At 42.5% G+C, this 10,922-nt stretch overlaps 1 protein-coding gene across 1 annotated transcript; it reads right to left on the bottom strand.

Moving 5' to 3' along the window:
* Positions 1–2,115: 2,115 nt before the first annotated feature.
* On the bottom strand, positions 2,116–9,854 carry BMP10 (bone morphogenetic protein 10). Its single transcript, XM_005867819.2, has 2 exons — positions 9,364–9,854; positions 2,116–4,291 (listed from the first exon to the last, which is right to left on the bottom strand). Exons 1-2 carry the CDS (start codon positions 9,695–9,697, stop codon positions 3,351–3,353), a joined length of 1,275 nt encoding a protein of 424 aa, XP_005867881.1. The 5' UTR covers positions 9,698–9,854; the 3' UTR covers positions 2,116–3,350.
* Between the last annotated feature and the right edge of the window lie 1,068 nt (positions 9,855–10,922).

The following is a 10,922-nucleotide window of genomic DNA, read 5'->3' as shown; positions in this document are numbered from 1 at the left end:
GCATTTTTTATGCTTTCTTGGTGCACCCCCTTGTGGTCTTTGTGCGCAGTCTTGTTGTGGTTAAGCCTTGATTGTTGTAGTTAATACTAGAGGGATTTGACCTCCAGGCCAACTGGCTGTGTTAATCAGCTGTGTCTGCAGTGGAAGAACTTGTGTCCTCTAGGGAGGTGCTAATCTAGCCTTTGCCTGAGGCTATCTGGCAAATGCCTCTGTGCAGGGCTTGGGCGGGGCGGGTCCCACGGGATCAACAGGGCGGAGGAGGGAACAGTTATGGCTGCTCTCAGTCCGTCCCCAGGGGCTCTGCCTCTCTGTCCCAGCAACCGCTGCAAACCTCGGAGGGACCGTAGCCAGACAGTCCTGCTTCTCCCGTTTGAGTCTGGGTCCCTAGAGACTCGCCCGGATTGAGTCTGGGTCCCTAGAGACTCACTCAGAGTCTGAGGCTCCCTCCGGATTGAAACAGACAACCGCGCCCTCAGCCACCAGCCAGAGCCGCGCGCACTCCGCACCTTAGTATTTTACTTCAGCACTGCGCCTCCTCTGATTCTCGGTTCCTCCTAGTTGTAGAACTTCCACTCAGCCAGCATTCCTGTGGTTCTGGATGATGTCTGTTCTGTCTTTTAGTTGTATTTTTGAAGTGGTTGTTCGAGGCAGCAAACTCCGGCGTTAACCTATGCCGCCATCTTGGTTTCCCCCAACTTTTCTCTGTTCACATATCTTTAATAGAAGAGTGACTATAAGTGTTTGCAACAAGACTTCTCTAGGAACCTGGCAAGTCAGCAGAAGACATGAGCAGGGTGCTGATAGCAGTGGGGTGCCAGAGCCAGCAAACATGGCTCCTGAGAACAGTTGTTAAGTTCAGGAATTTTGCAAGCCAGTTGACATCACTTTAGTGCCTTGAAATAGGCCATGCGAATATTTCACCATTGAAATGAACAAATCAGGGCTAATTTACCCCAGGACTGCTGGCTGTAAAGCATTTACCAGCACACCACTGTCTTAAATATTTTAGACATAAATTTTTGCTTGATTTTTCTCTAACTAGAACTATCTTGTTAACTGAGGTTTTACTGTATGTCTATTACGGTGTCCATTAGAAGAATAAGAAGTACCGTAGAGTACATGAGTATAAAGTGAGTACCATGGATGTAAAGGATGTACCACATCCTACTGAGGGGTCTGAGTGTGGCTATCCAAAGCCAGTTACATACACCACACACACACACACACACACACACACACACACACAGACGTACCATTGTATATGGAGGTTATTCCATAAATGAATGGATCTGAATTGCATGACCATCTCAAATTGTCACTCACTGTATACTCACTGATAGTCAGAATACCACTTTTTCAGGCCAATGAATCCCCCAAGATATTCCCTCTGTTTGCTCTCAGAATCTATGCATCTGGATTTACAGAGCTGAGGTCCAAATTGGGCAAAATGTCTTTCAAAATCACTTCCCTTCCCTTTATTTTCTAGTGCAATATGAGTTAATAACCCCAAGAGTTTTGTGAAAGGGAGGCTGATGGTTTCCTAGGTTATAAAACATGCCAGACTTCTTAGGGAAGCATTCAATGGGTGAGTGGGGACAACGTACTAGAAATCACATTCCTGATTCTAGCTTGAACCATCTGTGTCATCCACCTGGAGCTGTCAGAACAGCTTGAGAACTGCACTACTCTGGTTCCTCCTGCACAAAGCCCACGATCCCTCATGGGGGTGGGGAGGTTTAGACCACAGCCAGAGTCTCAGTGTTCTTCCAACTGGCCAACTGCTGGCAGACCCATAAACTTGAGGTGAATAATCTTGAGGTGGACGAAGGCCTGACAGATCATTGCTGTCCGGAACACTTCCCAGTCCTTAGTCCTGTCCATTTCCCAAATGGGAAGACTGCAGAATGGGAAGGCTATCAGGGTTCTACCATGGGCAAACCTGATTTCAAAATTCAGGCTTAGCTTTCAGTCATCTGCTTGTATGTCTATGTATTAATTCATTTACTTAGGTGAATCCATTTGGACTCATTTTCTTTTCCTTATTCTTAAATATTCTTCATGAAAAAACATTCATAAAGGATATTGTTAAAAGCAAATCAAATTAAATGTCAGGGAGGAAACTAGAAATTAGAGCACTAACTCCACTCATCTTGAAAGAAATGCTTTCTGGTGTCCCTCCAGGTCACATTGGAGCAATGAAGATGAGTGAAGACAAGGGATAGAAGAATGGGAGAAAAACACGAGGCTCTGGGGCAAAGAAGAAAGAGGGAAGAAAAAGGGTGGACAAAACAAACACAGAGGTGCAGAGGCAAGGGAGAAATACAAAGAATTGAAGAAAAATGTTAAGAAGTGAAGTGAAGAGGCCAACAGACAGATCCCTTCTGGTTTTTCCCCTCTTGTTCTTTGAAAATTTTATTTTGTCCAAGAAATTTAATTCTCTGATTAGAACTGCTTATAATTTTACAGACACATCCTAGAATAACATCCAGATCCCTTTTCTCTCATCCCCTATGTGCCCTCTCCCACCTCCTCTACCTTCTGTAGCAATAAAGGCCAACATTGGCCTTGCTTTCCTATTATCTCAGAAGCAGATGTCACCCTGAAGCCCCACTTTTTCCTTTCTTGACCAGGCACTGCTCCCTCGAGCACATTGGTGCCACGATGGGTTTATTCTTTGCTTGTGCACCTTAAAGCCACTACCTCTTGAACCCATTTGGTTTCTGCATCAAATAACCCCTCTCCTTACACATACAACATCCTTTACCAGGCCCTGCTTCTCTGAGTGATGGCAGACACTCGACTGATGAAAGCTCCACCTACATTCCCAATAATGTTTAGGAAATGTAATATTTCCTAGGATGGTGAAATCCCCGGTGCAAATTATCTTGACATAACTCCTACTCAGAGAAGAGGTGACTGAGAGCATACCATTGGCTTTTAATATATACATATTTGATTGAGTTTTGCATGTGTATGAGTCTAATCTACCTCTATAGAACCAATAGAGTTTTATAAGCTTATATGTACACATATACATACACATAAATCTATCTTTTGGCACTATATTTATGCTTAGGGATTGTTGTTTTCAAATTGACATAGAAGACAAATAGCATGATCTTGCCATTTGCTGTTGGAGGTGGCATTGTCAGGAAATGGCAAATCCAGAGAAACACAGATCAGAAGGAATGAGACTGTATAACAAAATAAGCATTTCTTACAACAAACCAACCTGTCCATTTCCCTAAGTAAACCTCTATGATCTGTACACCCTTATTAAATAATCTTATTAAATAGGCACATAAAATATACACATATACAGTTATTAAATAAGCAACACAAATCCTCTTCTATCTGCAGCCACACTCAGAAACAGCCATGCCTTCATATTTAAACTTGTAAGTGACAACACCTTTGTCTAAATAGAGGATGGAGATGGGCTCCAGCTTGGTGGGCACACAGCAGGCTTTGGAAGCCTTCTGGGAATTCTTGAGGTGGACCAAGGCCTGGATAATCGCATGTTTTGTGGGTGTGAGATGCTCTGCCAGGGGGTAGTTGCAAACACCACGGCACTCGTAGGCTTCATATCCAGGCGGGGCGATGATCCAAGAGTCCCAGCCAATCTCCTTGAAGTCGATGTAGAGCGGGGTCCTCTTGCAGTAGTTTCCTTTGGCATTCCTTCTGATGCGGGCAGTGGAGTCATAGATGATGTTTGACCTCATCTGCAGCAGAGCCTCTTCCCCAGGACCAGTGGAATAACCATCCAGGCCCTGGTTGTCCAGCTCCAGAAGTTGCTCATGGGTGATCATTTCACTCAGTTCCTCTTTCTCTTCCTTCTCACTGCTTTGGTCATCAGAAAACACGACAATCAAAGGGACATGCTTATTCTGGGCGCTGGTGTCTATTTCCAGTTGTCCCCTGCCAGTGCCCTCAGTTTCGTCGTGTCTGCTCTCAATGTGGACTTCCAGCTGGTGGGTGGATGAACCTGACTTTTGCCAACGTCTGATGGCACTGGTGACGTCAAAAGTTTCCCACTCACTGTTGGTTCCATAGATCTCCTCTGACACCAAGACCAACATGTTTCTTTCACTCTCATTGTCCTCTGTGCTCTCAAGTACTTCAAAAATTGTAATTTTCCGGTCCACTCCATCATATATCATGCGATCTCTTTGCACCAGTGTGTACAACCTAAGTTCAGCCATGATGACCTCTTCATGGTGGGGGATGGACACATTGAAGAGGAGAGGGTATTTTCTGAGCCCATTAAAACTGGCTGGTTGGGAAAACAACTCTAAAAAAAAGACAAAAGTGACATTTACAGTATGTCACAGAGAAAAACAGACATTTATGTCATAAGAAGGCTTGTCTATGAAGGAAATTTGATTCAGAGAGAATAAGGGGATATAAATGAAAACAAACACAATGTTAGCATTCTATGACACAGAAAACACTGAAAGGTCAATGGTAGAATATTAGACTGAGTTAAGCTGCCAAGACTAAACTGGAAAATGGCAGTCTAATGAATTGTGAAAAACTCACCCAGCCTTGCTTGCTAGCTTGTCAGCCACAGAATTATAGCACTGGTGTGGGCAAGTCCCCAATTTTTCTAACCAGTGAAGAGATAGCAAATGAAACATGTTATGGTTGTTCTTTTCTTTCTAAAAAAAGTTTATTGATTGATTGATTTTGAGAGATAGAGAGAGACTTCGATTTGTGTTCCACTTATTTATGTATTTATTGGTTGGCTCTTGTATTGCCTTGACCAGAGATTGAACCCTAAACCTTGGTGTATCAGGACCATGCTCTATCCCGCCAGGGCAATTGGTCTTTTCTTGACACTTTTCAGAGGGCCTCATGGTTTGTCATATTTGCATGTAATGGGTGGAGTCCCCACATAGCTGGTTGGCACTGTTCTTCCTAAAGACCTTCACCTAGACCAGAGGTTGGTAAACTATATTCCATGGGTCACCAGTCTTAGAAATAAAGTATTATTGGAACACAGCCTCACCCACTCCTTCTGTATTGTCTGTGATGATGGTTGCGCTACAATGGCATAGCTAAATAGTCCCAAGAGAGAAAAATCCTATATAATAAAAGCCTAACATGCTAAGTGTCTGGTCAGCTGTTCAACCAATCAAAGTGTAATATGATAATGATATGCTAAGGCTGTTAACCGCTCACTATGATGTGCACTGACCACCAAGGGGCAGACACTCCGACTGGTAGGTTAGCTTGCTGCTAGGGTCTGGCCAATTGGGACTGAGCGAGACTGGCTGGACACGTCCTGGAGACCTCCCGTGGTCCCTCCCCAGCTGGCCAACCTCCCGCATCCCTCCTGGCCCCAATCGTGCACCAGTGGGGTCGTTTGGCCTGGCCTTCGTCCTCTCACAATCTGGGAACGCCTCAGGGGATGTTGGAGAGCTGGTTTCAGCCCAATCCTGCAGGCCAGGCTGAGGGACCCCACTGGCGCACGAATTCATACACTGGGCCCCTAGTGTTTCATAAAACCTAGACTAGGTACTATTTGTATGGCCCTTGATAGAAAAAGTTTGCTGATCCCTGCTCTAGACACCAAAGCCTGACAAGGTCAAGAAGATAGCTATATACCAGGAGGGTCACAGCAGTTGATTTGGGGTATGCAGTCCTTGACTAGGAGAAATAGGGGAAATGAACCTTCGGGATAAATTGGTTGACTTAGTCTTATACCCTTAGCACCTGGCATGGAGTTTGGCACATACAAATCATTCAGGACTATTTATAAAATAAAATTTAAAAGGTCCTTTTATCTTAGAAATACACCTCCAAATATCATCGTGTTGACTTTCTAAGAATTTTATAGGAGTCCAACAGCTCCTGTAGTCTTGCCCCAGATAATACATGTCTAAAAGGAATTCCTGAGGGCATTTGTCATCAAGCAAAGGGTTCCATGACACCGAAGATGATAAGCACCACCAACTGAGGGATTGATTCTCTATCACCTTTGGCAGTATTTTCCCAACTGTGAACCCCATTCATGAATTTAATATTTTTATTTAACTTGGTCTGATTATTTTATACTTTCAACCTCTTTTAGACTTTTCTTAAGCAACAGCATTTATGAAATGAAGGGTTTGAGGTGGTATGTGGATTTTTTTCTAATTTACAAGAGTAAAAGTGTACAATTATTTCACATGATTTACAGCTTCCTCTAGATTTGACCTAAAATTATCTCATATACTTCCAGTAGAAAATATTGGTCAATGGAATGCATTTCAACTTTCTAGCATGGCTCTCAAAACAGCTATAACCAGGTCTTAACTTCTTGATCCAGTCTTTACTCCCATTCATCCTCGCCAGTGCATGAAACATTGCAATTGTTCCATTGATCTTTGTTGAAAGATAAAATAAGTTGTAAACCTTGTTTAAAATAGACTGATATCTTCATCACTTGTGAAAACACCCCTTTGCTTTATTGTATGTTTCACCTTGGGGTAGGTTCTTCTGACCTTTGGAAAGCCCTATTCCCTCATTTCCAACTACCTAGCTGTGACTCCTCCCTGTGGAACCTTCCCTTCCTTAACCTCCCATCTGGATATTCACTCCCTTCTGAATCACTTGAGTACTTACTCTCTATCTCTCCTTTTACCTTTGCCATGTACATCCTTGTATTTCAGTTGTCTCTTCATGAATGGATCTTCCCAACTAGACTGTCATCATGCTGGCAAGTACCACATCTTAAATTCCTTTCTATGCCTTCAATCTGCAAGATTACCTTCGAGGCAACACTTTAAACATATTGATTAATTGATGATCCCAGGCATCAGACCACATTGATTTATAAGTGTAACATATGTCCTTAATACATCAAGTAGCTTGGGAATTGTCCCCTCCTTATAAGAATGGAGGAGACAGCTCACCTTGGGCAGGGAACATGTGAAGACCAAAAATAGGGGAGTGGACTGGTTGCTTGACCCATGAGAAAAGTGCAGAATAAAAGCTCACTCTAGTGAGAGGAAAGGATTACAAGGGAACACTGGGAAACTTGGTGATCATGAATATGTTCACTATTGTGATTGTAGTGATGGTTTCAATGGCTGTTTACTTATGTCAAAGGCTATCAAATTATACACTATAAATACGTGCAGTTTATTGTATGTCAGTTTTCTATAATAATAAAAGCATAATATGCAAATTAGACCAAATGTCCTCTGGATGTCCTTCCTTCCGGACAAAGCCGCAGCAGGCAGGGGCTGTGGCAGAGGCAGCAGAGGCAGCAGAGGCCCCCGGCCGAGGTAGAGGCGGGTGGGGGCCAGGGCCAAGGCCCTTGCATCAATTTCGTGCATCAGGCCTCTAGTACTTCAATAAAGCTGTTTAAAAATAAATTCACTGTGCATTTGCAAATATAGTAGGTAATAGGTGGAGGAGTTACATTTCTAAGCAAATTTAATGTACCAGGTGCTCTGTAAACATTGTTTTATTTAGCTCTTACAATGTCCTTCCAATGCAGGTATTGCTACTCTGTGCATTTTACACCAGACGAAACTGAGCCTCAGAGCCGAGAACTGACTTCCCCCAGATGACAAGATGCAGTCAGAGCTTTGATAGGAATATTGGTCGTGCTTTTTCCACCTTCGAGGTGGCAATTGTTTCCCCTTGATTAGTTAGATTTGGAGGGATTGGGGGATTTGTTTTGTTTTGTTTTGTTGGTCTTTGTCTCCTTAAAGCTGCCCTGAGCAGACCCAAAGAGCCAAAGAGAGACAATAGCAGCCAGCAGGGCGAGCCCAGTGCAGCATTCCTGTCCTGGGGACTTCGTATTCCCACCCACAGACTGGCGGAGCTGCAGGCTGAGCTGTCCATGGAGTGAGGACCCTACCCTTGCTGATCTCTAGTAATGAGAAACTGTAAATGTTACTTCCTGACCTGGATCATCCACATCCTCCAGGGGAGAAGTGAAAGCTGAGAAACCCCAATTTCCCTGGAGGACTGGAGTGGCTCTGAGCCAGGCACTTAGGGTTCAGCGCACAGAAATCCTAGGAAGGAAGGACTCCCATGGAAGAAGACTGTTCATTGGCAATTCAGACTCACCTCCAAAGGAATCTGTAATTTCAGCTTTGCCAATTCCATTATGTTACTAAATGTTACTAAATACCAGATCCAATATGTTACTAAATATTATAAATTTTGGTCTGGCAACTAAATTTTTAAGGCAAACGGCATCTCCAGGACTAAGCAATACCTACTCAACATTTTCTGTAATGCCTAGAATTTAGGGAATTCATCAGGAATAACTAATGTTTCTTCAACACTTCCTAGGAAATGGAATGTTTCTTATCCAGAACCTTTTTTGAATCACTCTATTGTATTGTATCCCCAATATACAGATGAGGAAATTGAGGATCAGAGAAATAAAACTCATTATCCACAACTACCAAATCAACCTGTTCTCAAAATTCCAAATCTCTGAGCTATGTCTTTGACACCACCTTTCTCCTTTTGAGACAGTCTGGCCAAAATTGATCTAAACCCTATTTTTCACCTGGCTAGTGTCTATAAAAGCATAATTGGTAAATATTAAAGAGTTAGTTTCTTTGGACCCACCGTTTTTACCATAGATATTAGATTTTTGGAGGGGTCAACTAACACCATAATAAACAAAGGATTAACTTCCAAGGTCATTAGATTTAGTTACTGAATAAAGATCTGGGAGGAGAAAACACATCTTTCCACTGATATGTAAAGCTTGTGCCTCACTCTTCATAAAGGCACAGATATAAGTTGGGTCATTAACTGGTCCGTGCACACTTCCTAGAAACTATAAACAGTGTTTCAAGGATATACATGTCACATCAAATGCAACAAAACTGTAGGAAAACCCTCTAAAATATAAGCTTCCATCCTGTTTGAGCATCTTTTAAATAAGGCCACAAAAGGGAAACTCGTCCAAAGCTTGAGCGAAACACAAATCACAACTTTCTGGTTTTTGTCTATTTTCATCATTTTTAATCAAAATAGAAGTTGACAAACTTTGTAATCAATCAAAAGCCAAGTGTAAACGGAGGCCTATCTGAAAAGTGACCAACAGCGGTACAGTAGTAGGCCAACATTAACTTTTTGTATTACTTGCTGTCAAAATTTAAACATTTTTCAAGATCCCATTATAATGTCAAAATGGTAGAGAATTTATAACTTTGAATTAAAAGATATTCTTTAGTACCTTTCAATACCATTTGGAAAAGAAGCATTAAAATGATATAGGCCATAATGTGTATTGCTTTGTAGGTCTGTAGATCTGTATTCACTCTTATTCGCTATATCATGCATTAGGAATTTATCACTCCTTGAAAAAGATCCAAGCCAAATGTCATCGATAGAATGTAAACTTACCTTCATTTTTGAAACTCCTGATGATGTTGGCAGATGGCATGGAGGTGCGGTCAGTGGCAAATTTATTGTAGAGTTCCAACATGTACTCTGGCGGGTCCACCTTGGCGGAGTCCTGCATAGGGATGTCAGACAGGTTCAATGTTTTGAGAAACTCATTCTTCATGCTCTGTAGCAGTGTGTCAAAGTCAACACCATCTTGCTCCGAGAAGACATCATCGAAGAGGGGCATGTCTTCTTCCAGGGGCGACTGCTCCAGGCTCATGATGGGGCTTCCAGAAGCAGAGTGAGCTGCCAGGCAGAGGAGAGCGCACAGCTGCAGGGCCAGAGAATCCATGACTCTGCTCAAGCCCCCAGGCCAACCCAGGAAGGTTTAGCTCCCCTGGGCTCTAAGTGGCAGTTTTATCTCACTGAGCGTAAATGTCTCCTGTCACTGGAGACAAGTTTGGAAACTCTTCCTCTCTCTCCCTCCCCCTACCATTCTTCCTCTTCCCCCAAAAGTCAGGTTGCAGTAATTGGATAACAAAATACCCTATAGGGGCCTAGCCTTTCTTATCTCGCTAGTGTAAACTTGTGCACCAGATTTTGTTTCTATCTTGCAATCCCTTTTTCTTTTAATGAGCATTTTGTAAACATTTCCACATTCTGACACTGGCTGAGAGATAGGACAATTTTCTCCTTGCAAAGGCTCTGCTTCTCTTCCTTTCAATTCACTTCCTTTTGGCAGGAATGCCTAAATTCTGCTTTTAAGCGGTTCAGTTTCACACATGCATGTAACAAATATTAAGAATCAAACACGATACACATCGATGGCGGTATCTATTAATTCAAGTAATGGGGCTTCCATCTTCACGTACATATTTTTGAAGAAAGACCAAATATCCAAAATCTTCAAGTTAAATTAATAGATATAAGTGAGTTTACATAAACTTTAGAGTCAATAGTCTTTTTTTGTACAGATTTGATCTGGCTAAAATGACTTTGAAAAATAAGGAGAGTGCTTCATTATAAAAGGAATCAAACAGGCATTGTTCTAAGTGCTTTGCATATCACCTAAAGTGCTCCCCGTAATAATTTTATTATTATCCCATCACACATATGGGTCACCGCCGTTCAATAGCTTGCCAGAGGTCACAAAGCTACAAAGTCTTAGAGCCAGGACTTGAACCCAGGCAGTCAGACTCTTGTAAAAAAAAAAAAATAAAAGGAGACAATCTGACTTTTGAATCAGTGTCTCCCTAGACTGGGGCATGAGGAGCGATGTTGAAAGGCTAACTAGTCCCAGCCCAGCTCTTCCCGGGGGAGTTCATAGTCAGGAGGCAGGCAACAATTTGCAAGTCCTTCACCCATGCAATGAATTATTAAGATCACCAAAACCCCTAACAAATCTACCTTGATGGCTCAGTCAAAACGATCATCAAGAGGCTCTAGTAAAAGTTTGATGCATAACATCATTAGGCAAATGAAGAATGACAAATGCCTTGGTCCGAAAAACCATGGTGACATTGACTGGAAAGACAAAGCGAGTTCATCTTACTTTCCAACCCCAATTAGTGGTAGCA

This window comes from Myotis brandtii, unplaced genomic scaffold (genome assembly GCF_000412655.1).
Source record: "Myotis brandtii unplaced genomic scaffold, ASM41265v1 scaffold251, whole genome shotgun sequence".
NCBI lineage: Eukaryota > Metazoa > Chordata > Mammalia > Chiroptera > Vespertilionidae > Myotis > Myotis brandtii.
The sequence above is the reverse complement of the archived record's forward strand: the minus strand, read 5'-3'. Positions and strand labels throughout refer to the sequence as shown.